At 36.9% G+C, this 20,694-nt stretch overlaps 2 protein-coding genes across 6 annotated transcripts; both read left to right on the top strand.

Annotated features, from left to right (window-relative positions):
* The first annotated feature begins 2,706 nt into the window (after positions 1 to 2,706).
* LOC113772460 lies at positions 2,707 to 10,910 on the top strand. Of its 5 annotated transcripts, none has more exons than XM_027317052.1 (13): positions 2,707 to 3,122; positions 3,903 to 4,108; positions 4,505 to 4,555; positions 5,602 to 5,732; positions 5,841 to 5,957; positions 6,360 to 6,479; positions 7,269 to 7,336; positions 8,349 to 8,521; positions 9,247 to 9,300; positions 9,526 to 9,635; positions 10,048 to 10,161; positions 10,256 to 10,381; positions 10,461 to 10,910. In XM_027317052.1, exons 2-13 carry the CDS (start codon positions 3,932 to 3,934, stop codon positions 10,486 to 10,488), a joined length of 1,269 nt encoding a protein of 422 aa, XP_027172853.1. In that variant the 5' UTR covers positions 2,707 to 3,122; positions 3,903 to 3,931; the 3' UTR covers positions 10,489 to 10,910. The 5 variants fall into 5 exon arrangements, with proteins under 5 accessions (XP_027172853.1, XP_027172854.1, XP_027172852.1 ...); XM_027317053.1 differs by having other exon boundaries at positions 3,863 to 4,108; positions 8,352 to 8,521; XM_027317051.1 differs by having other exon boundaries at positions 3,863 to 4,108.
* An 883-nt stretch (positions 10,911 to 11,793) lies between these two features.
* LOC113772004 lies at positions 11,794 to 19,045 on the top strand. The gene is made up of 8 exons (XM_027316543.1): positions 11,794 to 12,154; positions 13,152 to 16,268; positions 16,349 to 16,420; positions 17,416 to 17,568; positions 17,843 to 18,006; positions 18,222 to 18,369; positions 18,507 to 18,629; positions 18,929 to 19,045. Exons 2-8 carry the CDS (start codon positions 13,326 to 13,328, stop codon positions 19,043 to 19,045), a joined length of 3,720 nt encoding a protein of 1,239 aa, XP_027172344.1. The 5' UTR covers positions 11,794 to 12,154; positions 13,152 to 13,325.
* The last annotated feature ends 1,649 nt before the right edge of the window (positions 19,046 to 20,694 follow it).

Raw genomic sequence — 20,694 nt, 5'->3', positions numbered from 1 at the left:
ATTTTGAACCTCTAGCATTTTTTCGTGTATAAATTTAAAATTTCATTTTGGAAAAATAAGAAAAGAGACTAAAACTTGTCATAAATTGATAATGGTGAAAAATAAGCAAGTTAACGGGTGGGGGAAGAGAAGAGGTTTGGGAGAAAATAATTCTAAATAGGTTAATTGGGTTTGATGGGTTACCCAATAATACCCAATTATTTAAATGGGTATTATTGGGTAATCCATTTATACCCATATACAAAAATTGTACATACCCATACCCATACCCATTTAAGTACAATCAAATTCTTGTACTCTCATCAGCCATAACTGAACGGGTTTATTTGAAATATAGCAGGGATAAACACTTGGAAGAGGCCCTAACGTGAAGAATGACTGATGGGCTACGTTATTTAACATATAGCAAGGATAACTAATTTCAGCAGGGATAGACACGATGAGTAAAGTATGACTGATGGGCACGAAAATTAAATGGAAGAAGAAAACTATCTATTTCCTCCACCAAACAAATTAGTATGGCTGATGCATAATTTATTTAAATTTTGAGAAATACACCATTTGGAATGGAGGGGAAAAAATACACAGTTTGGAATCACAATAAATGGACTGTCATGAGTGCCTAACTTCCATTTGGTATTCAAATACTAACTATTGGTATTTAAAAAATGCACTCTATTTTATCCAATCAGAATAAATCCTTATACTTTTTTATTTTTATTTGTTATTAATATACTCAATTTTTGGTAATAAAAAGTAAGACAACAAAAAGGTAAATTTGAAATTATATTTTTTAATATACTCAAAATGAATTTTTTAATATTATATTTTAAAATGAGCTGTAAATAAACAAATAGTTTAAAGTAAGGGGGCAAGTGAGTTTCAGACCCAAAAAAAAAATAGAGGCAAGTGAGATTTTTCAATATTTGTGAGTGCCAAGTAAAATTGTTAGAAACCTCCGGGGAGGTTTATGAAATTATTCCAAACAAAAATTAAGAATGAATAAGTTGTTTTTTATAATGGTTCTAAAGGTTCCTTGAGACTTTATAAATTAGATGTCTTGAGTTTGCAAAAACAATTTCTTGCATATCTTTGTAGTGGAAACGGAGTTTAAACTTGCTATAGGTTAGTTTCTTGTTTTCCATTGTATCCTAAAAGGGTAATTTGGCATTCAACCTAATTTTATTCTCATTTTATCCAACTAATAAATTAGCTTATGAAAAAAATGGGAAAATAGATAATTTATGGAGAAAAGTCATAAAGAGCTGGTGTTTTATTGGAAAACGGGTTTATTTTTATTTGTCCGATAAATAAATTTGTTTATGGAAAAATGGGTACTCTATTCTTATAATGGAAGAAAGCCATAAAGAGCTGTTGTTTTATTGGAAAATGGTTTTATTTTTATTTTATCAGATAAATAAATTTGTTTATGGAAAATGGGTACTCTGTTCTTATAATGGAGGAAAGATATAAAAAGTTGGTCTTTTATTAGATAACGGGTTTATTTTTATTTTATCTGATAAATAAATTTGTTTATGGAAAAATGGGTACTCTGTTTACTCTGTTCTTATAATGGAGGAAAGCCATAAAGAGCTGGTCTTTTATTAAAAATGGGTTTATTTTTATTTTATCCGATAAATAAATTTATTTATGGAAAAATGGGTACTCTGTTCTTATAATGGAGGAACGGGTTTATTTTTATTTTATTCGATAAATAAATTTATTTATGAAAAAATGGGTACTCTGTTCTTATAATGGAGGAAAGCCATAAAGAGCTGGTTGTTTATGGGAAAGTGATACTTTACAGAAAGTGATCGTGATTTGGTTTATGAAATTATCCCAAAAAAAAATTTAGAATGAATGTATTTATTTTGAAAGTTGTATAACGATCGTTAAATTTCAAATATCCATTCCTTAAACTTCAAAATCATCTCCACACAATCACAAACTCCAAACCCTCCGTCTCTCTCCCTTCCTTAGAGTAAAATTTCTAGTGAATAAATGGGTTTAATATGTAATACCTGTGTTCCCATTAATTACTATTTATTTTTGGCTTTCCTCCATAAACTGCTCATTTTCCCCTTTTTCTATGAATTACCAGTTCTTTATATCACTCCTCCACGAATTATTTATTTAATTTATGTTGCTATTTTTCTTGGTCCGGTTTCGCGCTTCTTCATTTTATATGTCTACAGTGACAAATGGTGTCGGGTTGGGCAGCCCTATGTGTCCTTATATGTTAAATTCATTTTTTACCCCTTCAAACAATGTATCATTTTCTTTGGTTGGTCAAATGAAAGCTTTTACTTCTACAACCGGTATCCAACCACTACATCTGAAATCGTGCCACTTCTTCTAAGTACAATCCAACGGCTATATCGCACACAAGTCCATCTTGTGGTTGAGATTAAATTTCTACCACAACAGACATCAGAATTATTTCTGTGCTGTAGACGCATCCTAATGTTCTGTACTGTTCTGTTCGTTGCACTTTAATTTAATCTCTTTGTCAACTCACATCAACTTTGACGATTAAAAATATATTCAAAACTCCTATTTTGCTTTTATTTGTTTTTTCTTTCACCAACTAAAAGTGCAAGACACCGGCCATTTTCCATTTTCCTTTTTTTTTTTTTTGGCCCCACGGGGATTTTGGGAGGGATGCTTTAAGCGTTGAAAGGCAGCAACGGTTTAGGTGGGAGAGAGGGGCGGCAGACCACGTGTCACATCTCCCACCCTCTCTCTCTTCTTCCCACCAAACTGCAAAAAGCTGCATTGCTCGTGTACAACCACCACCACCACCGCCACCACCCCCTCAATGTTCAAGATATACGATCCAAATCCACTCCCAATTAATAACCGAAATTTAGCCCTCACAAAAATTTATAAAGAAAAATCCCCAAAAATTTAAGGGGCTTCTTATTAAGCTGGTATTGATTTAGAAGGAGGAAAAAAAAGAAAAAACGTGCGTCCGGGCTGCTTCCCGGGGGGGAGAGGGTGGAAACCTGGACAACTGGAGAAGCCATTCCTCCTTTCTTGCAGCCATCAACAGGGGATTAAGATTAATGAAACTCCTCCCGCCCATTATCTCATGATCCACGTGCTTTTTTCTAGTCTCAACGGTACCTCCTCCTCCCCCTTTTTATTTTTCCTGAATTTATTCTAATGTACTACCTACGGCATTTATCTATTACGGAAGGAAGAAGATGATTCTTGCATGCTATTTTCAACTTTCAACAGTCTCCGACCGTTTTTTTTTTTTGGTCTCAATAATGGTCATAATAATAATATAATCAAAATCCTCCTGGCAAACTTCCCCCCCCCCCCCCCCCCCCCCACAACAAAGGGAAGAATATGATTGTTAAATGTCGTATATAATATTTCTAATTTGGTACTGCTTATCGAAATACGAATACCAATCCTTACTCGCTGTTTTGAATGGGCCGGCACTCTGGAATTTGGTGATTTTTTTTTTTTTTGGTTATATCCTAATAATCCGACTTCTTGTATATTTTTACGATACGTTCTCAATGGTGCTTTGCAGAATGTAACTTACAAGCCAGTAGTATAATCTAAAGCTGAGAATCATTAAGGCATCAATATCGTGATGGATGGATGGTTAATTTCATTTGGCTCCAATTTGGTTGCCACGACATATTTCAAAATTTTGGTTAATCCTGTTTCCCTAGCTAATGCTACTGCAATATTACTTAGCTGTATTGTTTAATTTGTACAACAGTAATTATTAATGTCCCACTTTGTAGATAGAGCACCAGTCCAAGTCTCCCATGGCACATCTTTATTTCTGGGCCAACAGCAATGTTTACTCATGTGTTGCGGGCTTGTCTTTGCATTGCTGCAGTTGGTGCTTCATTAATAGTCCGCCTTCCTTCTGCTGTTAGATGCTGGAAAAGCTATCGCAAATTAGAGGATGACTGTCAGCTTTATTTACTGGGATGATTGTGTGGACCCCGAAGACTTGGAGGCCATGTGGATGGATCCTGCTGTGCAAGCCGAATGGCTTAATGCTGGAGAAACTAGAGGTTCAAAAGTCCACCTCTCACGCGATCCCGATGGCCAACCTTATTTGACACAAACTGAGATCAAGGTAATGCGTATTTCAGCATCGAAATCACTCTAATTAGCATACCTTGCTAATTTTGATAGTTTTTAACTTCACTCTGGACATTATTAGACTCCTGAAGTGGTTGTTGGTATCATGGCTTTGATTTTGATTTATCAATAGGTATTGGTTGTAAAGCAGTTTCGACTGAAATACTTATCGAAAACAGAAATGAAAGTTACAGTTTGTTGTTTTACACTACACTTTTACCTTGTCTTATGTCTGGATCTTGACCAACAAATGATGTTTATATCCACATGCTCTGAAAAAATTGATTCTGACGTCACAAAAATGACCCGCTTCTCAAAGTACTACTATTATTCAGTTTTCTTTTTTTTTTCCAGTTCTTTCCTGACTTAAATTGGATTTTTCCCTTCGCAGGCTGTCGCAGGGATCATAGTCCGAAGGCATTTTGTTTCACAGATAGATTCGGTATGACATCCTCATCTCATGTGAAATGCAGCACGAACATCTCACATAGTATAAGTCTAGTAACCATTAAGGCATAATGAAAAGCTCATATGTTCCATTTATTGACGGGGTAATCCGTAGTTTTTCATCATTCTCTCTTGTTTAATTTATTTAAACATGCTCAACAATGATTTCCTGACATGTAAAATATTGATGTTATTTGTTGTGAAATTATCATTCTCCTCTGGTGCTACAGTCAGTCAGTCAGTCAATGGCCATGGGAGAGGCAGCTCAAGATAGTGCATCTATGCTGGTCATTGCATGTGTGATATGAAATCTTAAAAAAGTTTTATTATCAAACGCATCATGCCATGGACATCTTCATATCATGATTTCCAATATAGATCTTTATTGAGATCTCCTCTCACAGTTGATCAAATCCCACATAATGTTTTCACCGCCAATTTCCTCTAGGCTTGGAACATAATAATGTATCATACTTGAATTGCCATCTTTAGAATTGTGAATTGGGGTGAGGTCCACATCTAGTGATGTTAAGGGTGCAAATGAATTGATCTGGTTTATGAGCTTGGCGAGCCTGCTTGGTCAACGACTCGACCTGGTATCCAAAAAGCTCAAGCAGCTCAATTCACCTGTCGAATGAGTAACCAAGCTCGAGTACTATGATGCTCTACTCGAAGGTTCGTCAAGCTTGATCGAGCCCATTAATATGGTATAATGTCTAGTTTATCCACTAAAAAGAGTTTTATAATTATTATCTATTCTTATTTTAGCCTTTTTAGGCTCGAACTATATCTTTATATTAGGTGCTCTCAAGCGCGAGCTTGCTAAATTTTTGTTGAGTTCGGCTTGTTTAAACCCAAGCTCGATTCAGTTGGCTTCATTTCATCCTGAATTAAATTGAAAGTTCAGCTGAACATCTGATACCAAAGAAAAAAGTTGTTCAATAATAAAAATTTCAGTTTCAGTAAAAATTTATGATTCTTAGTCGATTGATAAATGATGTTCAAATATATAGTCCTAATTGTCTTCTTCCTGTACTGCAGGATATGATTTGTGCAATCGCTACTCTTGAAAGTGATAGGCAGCCTCTGGCTACTCAGTATAACAAAAAATCAAAGGAGACTACACTGGGGATAATGCAGATCTTACCAAAAACTGCACAATGGCTAGTCAGGTATGAATTGGAGTAAGATTTTGATCAAGACTGTTTGACCTTTTCAAAATATTTTACTTTCGGTTGCTCTTATTCATAATGAATATAACGCAAGCACTTTTCCTGCAGAGATTTGGGTTATCAGAGGTATGAAATATCAGGGAATCCAGAAGTTCTATACAAGCCTTTCGTAAATGTATATCTTGGTGCTGCATATCTCAAGTGGTTGTCAAATTATGACCAAAAGTATGTTGAAAATTTTTTTATCTGTGTTTTTGTGGTATCCTTTTTAATTTGGACTCTTTGTCTGAAAATAACTGCTTTGCATCCCATGTTATGCGCTGCGAATCATCTCCTTTTTTCTCTAACAAAAATGCAGTGTAATACCTTATTTGTTTCTAGATACCTTATGCAAGAAAAAAGGTGGTACTCCAACACATTCCTATAGTTATCAAATAGTCATGATCAACATGGTTGCCCCTGTGCTTTTATTTCTCTGTTTGATGTAGTTTACGGGTGTGAGTTGTCCCGTAAAGTAGGACATCTTTTTTCAAAAGGCATTGAGTAAACTTTTGGGAATATTGTAGTTGATGTGGAAATTTCAAAGTGCTATAAATGCTAGTGTCTGACATATAATTGTTTATTCAGAGAAAGAAGCGAGGAGTTCATGGTAAGGGCTTATAAAGCTGGCACAAAGAAGGCGGCTCACAAGTCAACATTGCAATACTGGAAACAGTATCTTGCTGTAAAGGAAAGTCTTCCATCTAGGTATTTACTTTTTGTCATGATTTTTATTTATTAGCTCTTCACCAAGATGCATATGTCATGTTGGATTCATGTGTATGGATCACATGTATTATTTTGGAGTTCATGTTTGATTCATGTTGGAATGGTGCTTGATTTTCCAGACTAGTTTTTGATACATTACATCCTATAATAACAGAAATCTTGAGCAATCATCATGCAAGTGATATTTGGATACAGCACATGGAGTCTTGAATGTTTATGTCTACGAAATGACAGGCATCTCTCTACCAACATGTTATTAGAGAATGATTGATCTAAAATCCAAAGTTACCTAGAACAAAGAGTAGGCTTAGTCAGACAGTTAACTTATTATAGTGGATATGGCAAAAATGTCCTGACTTGTGGGAATAAATTTCTGCCACCAATAAATATTCTATCATTTGGAAACATAATTTAAACAGCAGACTGCACTTGATGAAGAGAATGGAAAGTTTCTGAAATCCAGACCTGATTATCATTCAAGCGAATACCAAAGGCTGTTAAATTTGAACTCTCTCTCTCTCTCTCTCGCATAGGTTTTTTATGGCAATTTAGTGCTTCTACCTAGCAAGCCATCAGAGTGAGATTATGAGTACTGAGAAACAATTTATTCTAATTGCCGTACAATTTGACATAATAGATGTAAATTGATGTCTTATGGAGGTATCTTAAAAATTGTTCAGAAGGATATTTGGCATTAAACTCCAGCATAATATAATAATATACATGGCAATAATTGTTAACAACCACTTTATGTTAATGTTTTTGCAGAAAAGTCTTTGAAGTTAGTCCTCTGCCTACGGCTTCTTCAGCAGCTCCTGCAGTTACAAAAACAAAAGGTGCTTTGCTACAAGTTTGATAAGCGTAAACCTAGGTTCTTTGTCATCAATATTGTTTTCTTTAACACTACAGTCTCAAGGCTGACGTTATTGGTTTTTTTATTTAATATCTGTACTACATAATTTGTAGTTTTGACAATAATACAAGGAAGTAAATCCCTATTTAGAAGCTAGTATTCTCATTCTACTGGCTACTTGATGAAGATGCTATTTTTGGCATGGAGATCATTTTGATTTTGTGCAACAATGAATGTTTACTGCTATGCTCTACTGTAGCTTGAAATAACTCATATAGTTGTCAGTTTAATCAATCTAGGGTGGGTAAACGAATTGTGTCAATATATATACTCACATAAGACTCTGTTGCTGATTAGTGTATGGTTCCTCGTTAACTCGAAGGTGATAAGTTGAGCTGAACTTGTAAATTTTTTTATGTGCAAGTATTATGATCATTGCTTTATAAGTTGGTCGATACACATGTTCCGCTGTTTTTGACTCTGTTTCAAATTTCGTTATCTTCTGATTAATCTATGAAAAAATGCAGTCTCCCTGTTGGAATATGATTCTGGTTATGTTGTTGGTTTAGTGACAGAATAAGTGGAGGACTCAGATTAAGTTGTTCTGTCCTAGAAATATCTCATCTTAGTTTCTAGAACATTTTGGGTTTAACTATTTTGTCTTTACACCAAAACAGAAAGCTGAAATTCTGTTTGGCTACCTTAGTTAAGGAGACAGAAGAAGTGCACTTTCCTCATTGAAGATGAGGCTGCATCTCCAGAATGAAATATCTTTTCTGGTGTTTTATTAGTATGAATTCCTTGCAAGTAGTGCCTAATCAGTCTAATCTATTTCCAATTTTTCTAGGTCAATCCTTGAAACCTGACTAGTTTGACTTTTACCAAATTAGCAGTTTGAATTTTATGATATGACTACTGTGAATCTCATTCTATCTTTATTAATTCACTCCAATTTGTGCTGAAAGAGAAATTTTGTGTGTTTATACATGAGGCAGCAGGTCCATTGAATACAACTTGGGACTCCAGAACTTCGAAAGAAGACATGGAAGATATGTGGATTCATCCCAATGTCAATAAGGAATGGATGAAGTCAGGCGAGAAAAAGGGAAAAGTTCGATTTTCTCATGACACAGAGAAGAGGCCTTATCTTTCCCGTGTAGAACTAAGGGTGAGATATTGTTTATACAATGCGTATTTAATGACTGACGATTGAATGTTAGCCTTTTTCTTTAATTTGATCTCTCTTGGGAACGCATTTTGCAATTTCCTTTTCCATTGTGCTCTAAGTTCGTTTTCTGCATACCTGTGTAGTTTCACTTGATGTTAATTCATCTTTAATGCCAATTAACTGTTTGTGCTCGCAAGCAGACACGTCATGGGCTTTTCTTAGACAAAACTGCTGCAGGCTTATGGGAGTTTTTAATTTCTTTTAATAGCTGGGTTGACTGACGTAATGAGTTTTGTTTGTACCTATATTCATTCAATTGCTATGATTTAATCATAGGATGCCTTAAAGGGGACAAAACAAATACTCAAGCAAATATCTTGATGTTATTAATTAGTTCTATAATTCGGAAATCACTCTCTTATCCTTGTTTATTAGTATTTGATATGTTTACATGCTATATAGTCTAGATGTGCTAATTGTGACAATCCAGCGAACAAGTAATCATTCAAACTTCTTCATTGAGCGCTTGGATTCGTTCATTTGTGATGGTAATGCTTCATGAAATTTTGTCCAAGATATCTCTGCTGTTTGACCTTTCCAGTGAGATAAGAGGAAGCATTTTCTCATCTTAGAAGCCTCAAGAATTGTTCACGTTTCTGTATAGCACTTACTGTACTGTTCAGACTCAAAACTGTGCCTGATTTATGCTGCTGTTTCTTCTATAGGCTGTTTCGGAAATCATTCTTTCAAAGCACTTCAGCACAAGACGAGTAGAACCTGTAAGTACTTGATTACTGTCCATTCAGTTAGAAAAAAAGAGAGGGTTTCTTAGACAAAACCCATTCTGCGGCCCTTTTAAGATGCGTTCTTTTGCCTAACATGACTCTTCTTATTGGACTCTTCTAGTGTGGTTACATCATTCTCCTTGATGGGAATTGACTGCTTTGTGTATTTGAGGGAAGGAGATAATGTATTTTATCATTTATAAGCTCATTCTCGTGCAGACTGTTTTGTGTGCTATTGCGGAGATTGTTAGCATGCGCTTTGTGAATGGAGTTGGACAACGTACTGGTTTGATGGGAATTGACTACCCGACAGCACGATGGCTTTACAAGTATGTGATTTATTCGAAATCTGCCATTTCTTATCTGAGGATGAGTGCTCATTTTATTGCTTCCTAGGCTTTTAGCATTCTTAGATGATTTCACTGGACAACTACTTATGTTGGCCAAGTATACGAGCCTAAGGGCTGTTGCTTAATGACATCAGTTTAAATGGTAGTTGATGTCTAATTTTTCCTTGACCCACGTGGAAGTATCTTGTAAAAGTCTAAAAGGTCAATGCACTTGTAATCCTCAAAATGCTTCGGCTTTGCTTCTTCAACCTTTTTCTTTTGATGTCTGATTTTGTAAAGGGCTTCTATTTTTAGGTGGGGCATTTTCTCTTCTTTGTAAAACTAAAGCATCATGTAACTAGCGATTTGTACATCTTATTAATGCTTTTAACTCACTTGAGTTGACGACTAGGGATGTCGGCTACAAGGCTTACATAGTAGATTCAGTTGACGACCTCTGCAAGCCTTTTGTCTCCATGTATTTTGGTGCTGCCTATTTGGCTTGGCTATCAGAATACGAAGGGAGGTATGTTTTTGGGTCATGTTTAGATGTCAAAATAGACTTCCTAGCCATTTGTGTCTTTCATATGACTTGAGAGGTTACGTGATGGTATCAACAGGGAGAGAACACCCCAGTTTGTTGTTCAGGCTTATCTTGCTGGACCGCAGAATGTAAACCTTCAGGAGACGGGTCCACTTTGGCTGAAATTTGAGGAAGCCTTGAGCCATTATGAAGACGTGAAGAAGTAGGTATTTGTTCTTTTATGCATTAGCGGACAGGACATAATATGTATTTGTTGATACATGACCCTGCTCCCCTTTCAGAGGAGGAGGAGACTGCAGAATTCTCTGAGCTGATAGCGCCATCACAGTTTTTTTCTTTTATGCCTCGACATTATTGCGGAACAAGGACAGACGACCGAGTGCATCCATGCAGATGACAAGGTAAAAGGATTGGACTGATGCAGCACCGTGTGCACTACCGGCAACATGGCATATGCATATATAGTTTTTACATTCTTTTTGAAGTCAGTCATTTACTTGCTTCTAAGTCGGGGGTGGAATTTTCACATTTCTTTACAGCGTATGGTACCTGGAGTATGTTTCTCTTGTACGAGTGCTCGTGTATATATATATATATATATATATATCACTTGCTTTCAAAAGAACTAATAGACCTTGGTGCTGACTAAAAGTACGTACCCAACTGGGAACTACTAGTATAAGAAATGCATTGCATTTATAAAGCGCAGTAAAAAGGCCACAATATACATTAAGAAAATCCGATATCTGTTGAAGTTAATGAAAGTGGCGCGGTGTAGTGCCGGTGGTCTGTCAGCCATCATCAGGTCTCCTGCCGGCCATGGCTTTTAGTTACTTTTGGCTGCAACCAGTTGCGTTTCATTAGCAAAGTAGTAACATTCAGGTCAGTTTTTACAAGTTGGTGAAAATTGGACCCATTGTGCAAATATTATATATTATTATTGAGTGGAAAAAACAGTAGTGGAACGAACATGAAGTTGAATCGAAGCAAGAGCAAGACAATCTGCCCGTCCGTCCGTGGGCCAAGCATCAGTTTTTACGTACGTAATTCTTTTGGGTGGCGGTGATAGTAGGGGAAATTCATTCCTGGAGTTCTTTTGGGTGGCGGGTAAGATTTTTTTTTTTTTTTCCACACATTTTTTTTCTTCTGGTGAATCCAACATTAAAAACGTCTCTCCCCTATTTGCAGTACTTACCCAACCAACCCAAACAAAACAGAAAAGAAAAAAGAGTATCAATATTTAATTATTGGCGCAGAACCCATCATCAAAATGCCACCGGTAGATAGCAATTCAGATGAATCTATTTTCAGCTTTGCATTGATCATCAATAAATCGAAGTCTTTATAGAAATACAAATAATAATTTAGATATTTTCATAAGCCTTATTTCAACATCGGAGCAAAATAAATAAAAAAAAAGAAAAAAGAAGAAGAGAAGAGAAGAGAATCCTTTGTCTTTATTTGTTAAAGTAAAATAATAAAGAAATCCTAAAATCGAAAAAAGAATTACTCCTAGATAGATGAAACTGGAATTGGAAAAAGAGGAAAGTAGAAGAGCCAACTGCCAAGCAAGGAGGGGCGAAATGGGGAATGGACAAATGAATGGCCTTCTATTTTGACTACAAAGCTACGCAGAAAGGTCCGAAGGTTAATGGGAAAATTTTCAATTCAACCGTTTCATTTATGAATCTGATTCAACTCAAACTCCAGCTTATTAAACTGGAAACGTGCGTGGAAGAAGAAGAAGAAGGAATTCTTTATTCCTATTCATCGCAAGAAGAGAAGACGCACCAGATTGATTACTGATTAAGAAGGGAGGCGGAGTACCAAATCCAATTCTTTTCCAACTGATTTAAGGACTACTAAGGAGGAGGAGGAGGTTTATTTATACTATCATTTAGTATAAGAAATTCGGCCCCGGATTGAGAGGGAGAGACGTATTTTTATGTGCTCTACACTACTACGCATCTTTAAGGTAATGTCATATGTTTGACTGTACCAAGACATAACTACAACCTTCCCATGCTGAGCTAATTTCTTATATTTCATTACTCCACCAACTTCTTCTTTTTCCTTTTCCATTGGTTCTTCCACCCAAGATACCTTTTTGTTGTATTTTTTCTTTACTCTTTTGCTACATTAGATCTGTATTTCTTTTGGATTCGAGCTTTTCCCTTAATGTTTACTCAACTTTTCTACTTCATCTGTTCTATTTTGATTGATCATTCGATATGTTTGGTGTGATTATCTGTTAATGACTTAATGTACGGTGGATATTATAACGACTACCCGTATCTGCCATTTTTGAACTTGTAGCAATAGAATGTTCCCTTTGAAGCTTCTTGGTGAAATAATTACTTCTTTTACTTCTATCTCATGGACGATAGATTTATTCCACATGTTACCTCCCTCAAATTTGTCATTTCATGTTAGTATTTCCGTATCTTTTATTGGAAAATTTTACTTTCTTTTTTACCATCACTGATGTACCTGGCGATATGGAATATATTTCATTTTAGATGAACCATAGTTCTCATTGGTGTGCCGTAGGTAGAATATTATGGACAGAGCTAATGGCTTTAAAATGGGTTTTTGAAGTAAATTTGAAAAATTATCTGACAGTGTCTTATAAATAAAATTTGGATATGAAAGTTTCGCTATAGTTTCTAAATGCAATATAAACTTTTGGAATATTTAGTTGTAGGACTGGAGGTGTTTTTAATGAAAGGCCACTAAAAATATCAGCTTCACTTAAAATCTCGATTATTTTTCCCAAGCAAAGTACCTATCCATTATTTTTAGTTCTCCTGATTTTTAGGGTTTTTTTTTTTTTTTTAAGTTGATGCAAACAGAAGAACTTTTTTATTTACTTAATATGGTGAGTTAATTTAAGGCATCGGTCATGACTTGTTTTTAGTTATCTACTTAGTGTTAAGTCGAATTGCTTGCCTGGACTAATGTATTTTATGCAGATTATGTGGTGAGTGTGCTCTGATTGCTTGTGGCTTCTTAGAGAAGACTGCTTCTGTGCTTTGGGCTGCCAATTTCTTGGTAGCGATAGCAAAAATTTGGTTACCTTTGTCTGCGAACAGTTCAATCTGAAAGCTTCCAAGTTTCTGTAGCAATGTTACAGAGATTTAAGATACATGTTACTCACAAGTGCCAATAGACTTGTATACCGGCTCATATACTTTTCTGTTGCATCAAAGGTTGTGGTGCTTCTTTATGTCTTCCTTATAACAACTGTATCGTGCTGTTACAATTGGTTGTTCCTGTATAAACGGGTTTCAGAGAGGGGGAAGTTTATTCTCTCTATGATGCAGCAGTCAAAAACTCATATGCAAGCTCAACGCAATTCTGCAGATCATTGTAATGGAGAACTAGATCCTCAACATGTAGCATACTCTCTGGGTTATGTAAATGCAAATGCAAATGTGAGGTCTTCAGAGCATAACATTTCAGAAGTTAAGCCTGTGCGTAATTACTCTATACAAACAGGTGAGGAATTTGCTTTTGAGTTCATGCGTGATCGGGTTAATCCCAGTAAGAAATTTGTTTCATACGTTAATGGGGATCCCCTTTGTACACCTAGTTATTTGGATCTGAAAGGCATTTTAGGCATTAGTCATACTGGATCTGAGAGTGGGCCAGATATTTCTGCGGTTGAAAAGGGGTCACAAGTGCTTGAGCCAAATAATTCTTCACCGTATGAGAACAAAAGCTACTATGTATCTGCACAATCATTTCCAAGAACTTCATCAGACTACAACAACTATCAAACACTTGCTTATACATTGTCTGGAGCATCTGATGGCTCATCAATAAAGCTGAAGATCCTCTGCAGCTTTGGGGGTAAAATCATACCCCGTCCAAGTGATGGAAAGCTCAGGTATGTTGGGGGTGAAACTCGCATGATCCGCATAAACAAGGACATTGCATGGCAGGAATTGCTGCAGAAAACAAGTGCGATTTATGACCAAACTTATTCCATTAAATACCAGCTTCCTGGGGAGGATCTTGATGCCTTAGTTTCTGTGTCTAGTGATGAGGATTTGCAGAATATGATGGAGGAATGCAAAGTACTAGAAGATGGAGAAGGATCAAATAAGCTTAGATTATTTCTCTTCTCCATTAGTGATCTGGATGATGCTCATTTTAGTATAGCGAATTCTGATGGTGGTTCTGAGTTTCAGTATGTAGTAGCTGTCAATGGCATGGACATGGGATTGAGGAAAAGCTCAACTCTGCATGGTCTGGCAAGTTGTTCCGCAAACAACATGGATGAGTTAGATGGGTCAATTGTTGAGGAGACAAATAGAGCTGCAGCTGGCTATATTGGTGCTGGTACCTTTCCTTTGGCTGACTTTGATGTATCATTATCAACCACTGAACCTTCTCAACTTGTTCTACCAAATACCTCCAATCCTTCTGCAACTGATTCGCACTTTTATCATGGACAAATGCTGCATTACAATGAAAATAGGCAGCAATCCATGCAATATAAGTTGCACCCGGATCATTTATCACCTGTTGATGGTGCTGTTCAATGGCAATTTCACGGGCATGTAGGTCAACAAAAGGGCTTTGTAGAGCAGCTGTTGGAGGGTGCAAATAAAGAGATGCAACTTAAAGAGGCGAAGCTGAAAGTTGGTGGTACTGCCTACCAAGAAGGTGAGAGTGCAAGTGATCAGTTACTAGTAAATGATCACCTTTTCTCCTCAAAACGATCTAATGATAACATAAAGGACTTTGTTCCTGTTGATGAAGCATCAATCGTGTTCCCTAACCTGGACAGAGAATCTCCTTTAATGTCATCAAAGAATGAGGAGAAGGCAAAGGATCATCCACAGGTCACGTCACTGGCAGATGCTGCTAATTCAGATCAGGTAGGTAAACCAAGTGGTGACTATTATGCTGGAAGTGGTATTGCTACTGAATCTGGTCCAATTGATTTGAGCTACTTCGAGCCTTCTGCTTCTTCACATAGTGTCTTTCGTTCTGAACGAATCCCAAGAGAGCAAGCAGAGCTACTTTACAGGTTGTCCAAGTCAGACAATTCACGTAGTTCTCAGTTTCTTATGACACATTCACATGCGGATATTCTGGAGCCGGAGTTACTTGCAGAATCAGTTCAGAGATCCCAAACTGAAAAGTCCAATATGCAGATAGAGCAAGGCATTTCTGCTGATCATCCTGGTTTTGTTGATTCTCAAACCACTGTTGATGGACAGATGACACTTTCAAAGATGAAGCAGACTGTACCTAACTCTGTTGATGCCAAAGATGATGATCACAAGAATCAGGGTCTAATTGCTGACCGTGATATGAGTCGTGTCAAGTATAATGCTCAGAATCTCCTGGTCGATGACATAGCCGAAGCTAAATCTGAAGTTAGTTTTGTGAACAGAGTGGATTCTGGAAAACACCCAGAACATCCAGTATGTAGTCTTCCTGAAGCTCATAGGGTAGACAAGGTTGTTAGTGAGACCATGACAGATAATGCGCATGGGCATTCTTCTGCTTGGATAGGGAGCTCAACAAAGGATATTAATCATGGGGAGACCTCAGATGCTTCTAGACCTGAGCAGCCAGATATTCTTATTGATATAAATGACAGATTTCCTCGTGATTTCCTTTCAGACATTTTCTCAAAGGCCATTCTTTCTAATAGCCCTGCAGACGCTGGACCACTCCAGAAGGATGGAGCTGGTATGAGTCTGAACGTTGAAAACCATGAACCTAAGCAATGGTCATTCTTCCAAAAATTGGCTGGGAATGATTTTGCACGAAAGGACGTGTCTCTAGTTGACCAAGACCATACTGGATATTTGGCTGGACTGCCAAAAGTTGACGAAGAAGCTTCTGTAGCTTATTGTTTTGATCCATTGACACAGGAGGGAATTTGTTTAGGCCATGTAGATACAGGTGGAAATTTTGGAGAAGATGACCGAAAAGAATCACCATGTACAAATGCAGCTGAAGCTGTAGTTTCTCATTCTGATTACCACCCATCTAATGTGCAAATCAGTGAAGCCATACAGTATGATGATTTGACAGATCATACAAGATTAGAAGGCTCGGAATATGAGGTGCTTTTCCCTCCGGTTTATAAACATTTATAAGGTATGTTATTTTCAGCTTATTATCTAATATCTATTTATGCCGGTAGGACGGACAAATAGACATTGGTTTGCCGAATCTCGATCCGTTTTTGGTGGATATTGATATAGACTCTCTGCAGGTGAGATGCCTTTTCATTCCATTTTCATTTTTTCTGATGATTTATGGGTGAGCTTTATTGTTTGCTACTGTTATTTCTCATAATGTGCCAGCATTGCTTGCTGGTTGGAGCTAATCGAATCAATACTCTTCCATCTTAATTCTTTGGATGTTCCTGGTGATTAAGTCAATGATGAACAATCTCATGTTGTTATCTCGTTTTTTTGTTAGAAAATTAGCAATTATTAGGCAGAGAGTTGCGACAAGGTGACCAAATGAGATAAAATTGTCTCTGTATATTTGCCGAGGATTAAACTTGGCTGCTATAAAAAATGATGCTCACTAGCAACTGAAACTTGTGCATGATCTTTCTATATTTAATCCCCTGATACCTCATAGAGGGTAAGAGTAGGTTAGTCTTTTTTGCTGCATTAGTGTTTCACTCTCTCTTTAACGGGAATGTCAACTCATTTGCTCAATGTGTTCAACTGCTTAAATATGAGTACTGCCAAAATAACCACATCTCCAGGACCTCCTCCCCCTTTAGAGCAAGAAAAAAAAAGAAGAAAAATCACTCAAAAGAAGTCTCATTTTATGATTAATGCGTATTGTACATCTTGCTTGAAGAAATCAATTGTGTAAAGATGTCAAATACAACCGGAACTTAGGACATTCTGAGTTTAGTTGTAAATCATAGATGCCATACTTTTAGTCGCGAAAAAGTATTTCGAGACCAGTTCACCTTTTTGTGCATGTCTCTACCTTGTCTATAATGTTTTTCTTGTTCTCTCCCATCGTAGTGCGGGCATACACTTAAAATTAGTCAAACAGAGGATAAAAAATGTACAATTTGTTGGGAAGAGGGTTATAAGAATAAAGCTACCTGTAAACATAACCTGCTTTAAATTGATTAGCAAAGAAGTCTTCTTTTCTTATAGTAGTTTGTGTTTATCATGTCATTTCTTATTTGACTCTAAGCAGGGGACATTGATTAGAATTTGGTAATTTTGTTCATAGCTCATAAATAACAAAGATCTTGAGGAACTAAGGGAACTTGGTTCTGGCACATTTGGAACAGTCTGTCATGGGAAATGGAGAGGAACAGATGTTGCAATCAAAAGGATAAAGAAGAGTTGTTTCATTGGTCGATCTTCAGAGCAGGAAAGATTGGTAATGATAGCTCATTTGTAGTCTCTTACTATTTTGATGATGTCTTCCCAGCAATAAATTTCTGTTCTTATGAACCATAGTTTTTTAGCTGAAGAGACTCATTTGACGGTGGAATATGCTATTTATTATCACTGTTTGATAATTTGATAAGTAGGCATACCGCACACAGGCATTCACACTCTTAGTTGTGCTCTCATGTTATGCTTCTTCTCTTGTTGTGTATACTGTTTTATAGTTACTATTTATACATATATGTATGTATGTATATTTGCAGACCATAGAGTTTTGGCGAGAAGCTGAAATTCTGTCAAAGCTTCACCACCCAAATGTGGTGGCCTTCTATGGTGTGGTGCAAGATGGGCCTGGAGGGATACTTGCTACGGTAGCAGAATATATGGTTGATGGTTCTTTAAGGCATGTTTTACTGCGAAAGGATAGGTAAAGGCTCTGCCTTCTATATTATCGTAAGGTTTGGTCCTAAAGTTCTTTCTTCGTCTTTTTGAGTATAACGAAGTGGAGCAGTCCCTAAAGCTCGAGTCTTTTGCGAATTTCACCGACAGTATTCTGCTGTCAAACAATCTCACTCTTCATGCCCACAGTTTCTCTAGCTGCTCATAGTTTTCTTCTTTGTTGTGTTATATCTAACTTTGCAGGCATCTTGATCGTCGGAAGCGGCTTATTATTGCCATGGATGCAGCCTTTGGAATGGAATATTTGCATTCAAAGAACATTGTGCATTTTGATTTGAAATGCGATAATTTACTGGTCAATTTAAAAGATTCTTCACGACCTATATGCAAGGTACTCATTTTAGGTTTGTTTTACATGTTGCTAATGAATACAATGATTCTTCTGATGGTACCCTGGTAGGCATCCACTAGACTTTTCAAGCATAGTTCGATGTCAAGCAAGTGATATTGTATAGTGCTATGAATCAGGTTGGTGATTTTGGTCTTTCAAAAATAAAAAGGAACACTTTGGTTTCTGGTGGAGTTCGGGGATCACTTCCTTGGATGGCTCCAGAGCTTCTGAATGGTAGCAGCAATAAGGTTTCTGAAAAGGTGAGTTGCCACCATGTAAATTCCTATGAAGAAATTGTGGTAGAAGGGTTTGAGGGAAGCCTCTTTTGGATGACATCTAGATCGACGGTCATATCAGCATGCAGACCTCCTGTTTTCACCTTTTTACATGCTGCACAAGTATACAACTCAAAAAGGAAGCATAAAAAGATGAGGAAACAAAGAGCTTGCTGGATGTGATACACTGAATATCGAGTTGAACTTTTGTATTGTTTTAGTTGGTTTTCTGTGTGTCTAGTCAACTTGTTTGTAACCTCATATCATGGATGTTTGTTCAACAGGTTGATGTTTTCTCGTTTGTATTGTTTCTGTGGGAGATTCTGGACTGGTTGAGGAGCCTTAGCGCAACATGCATTATGGAGCAATTTTATAGGTGGGCTTTTTTCCCTTTGATATAGCTGACATTTTACGAATTTCTTGATGTGATCATCTTATTGGTGTTCAGCCTTTTTAGTTCACTTTTGAAAATACGCATCAGCCAGAATCTGGAGGCATAATTTGTTACTTGTAGTGTAACATTTAGATGAACATCAAAGAACCTTGTACCATGCTTTGCTACTATGTGACTCTTGTAGCATTATGCTAATGAAAATTTGGGTTTCCATGAAATGCTTCCGAGTATGATTGCAATGGACATGCCAAGTGACTTGCATGGACATGTGAAGTACTTAAAATATGCTTGTTCTATATCTCAATCATTTTCATCAGACAAGAAAACCTACATTTTGTATGAGAGAAGGGGACTGCTTGATTCCCCAAAAAGAATTGGGGAGGGGGGGGGGCGGTACAGGGCCCATTCTTAGCCCACTGCAGAGTCTAGAGGATAGATTCTCTGTGAAAGAAGTATATCCAGACAGAATCTCAGAATATCACTCTAAATTGGTCGGTCTCTGAATTGCATATATGTTAAATCAATTTGCAGAAAGGATTCTGTCCATTAATGCTCAAACTGATTTTGGAAATCCTTCTTCTCAAAATCAATTTATTTTGGTGCTTCATCAACTGTATTCTGTGATAGACTGCTTTATGTGGAATGCTTTGTTTAGTAGTAATCAATTTCACTGTGTTTTTCTCGTACAAGTAATATAAATATATGTTTAGCACTTCTCATGTGGCTGCTGCGTAGAGATGTGAATGTATAGTAACTGATCGAAGTTTTGATGTTAGCTTCCTTGCATGTTATCTTTTGGTTGAGATTTACTTGTGATCGATTTAGCATTTTTGGGATCCAGCTTTGAATTTTAATTCGACTAAAAAAGTTCTGGTTTTCCCCCCCTTGGTCTATAGGAGGTATTGTAAACAACACATTAAGGCCATCCATTCCAAGCTTCTGTGATCCTGAATGGAGAAATTTAATGGAGCAATGTTGGGCCCCCAATCCTGTTGTGAGGCCGTCTTTCACTGAAATTGCTGGTCGATTACGTGGAATGTCAGCTGCTGCCCAGGCGAGGACACCTGTTAATAGGGCGTCTAACTAACGGGCTGAAACCTTTTCTATAATTGTTTCAAAGGACAGAAAATATGCTCACAACCCTGGGGTAGTGACTAGCGAGTTGAAAACCCCTCCCCCTACCCCTGTCCAACCCCGTAAAACCAAAAGAATAAATGAAAGATAAGAGGAAAAGTAGACTAGATATAAAAATTCCTTTAGACTAGGTATAAAAATTCCTTTCACAGATTCATTTGACAATTTGTTCTCTCAATTGTTTCCGGTAAGTAAATGCACTATGAATTCTGACTGGAAGCAAATGTCCAGGAAATAGTATACATGCCTTTTTTTTTTAAGATTTTTTGGGGAGCTGGGAATACAAGACTTGATACTTTCGCAAGTGCTGTGCTATTGTAGGAAGGGGTCTTATATTTATTGTCTTTATATATGTGTGCATATATGGAGCTAAGCTGGCATAATTGGGTCATGAATATTAGTTACACATATAATTGAGTCATCAATGGTTGAGATCTTTGACAGTGAAGATGAACTCAAATCAGATTTAATGCTCATTCGCACCGGGCTTTGGTGAACTGGTCTGTTTCTTGCGCAAATGAA

The sequence above is a fragment of the Coffea eugenioides genome, chromosome 5 (genome assembly GCF_003713205.1).
Source record: "Coffea eugenioides isolate CCC68of chromosome 5, Ceug_1.0, whole genome shotgun sequence".
Lineage (NCBI taxonomy): Eukaryota > Viridiplantae > Streptophyta > Magnoliopsida > Gentianales > Rubiaceae > Coffea > Coffea eugenioides.
Note: the sequence above shows the minus strand (reverse complement) of the source record. Positions and strands in the feature narration are given on the sequence as shown.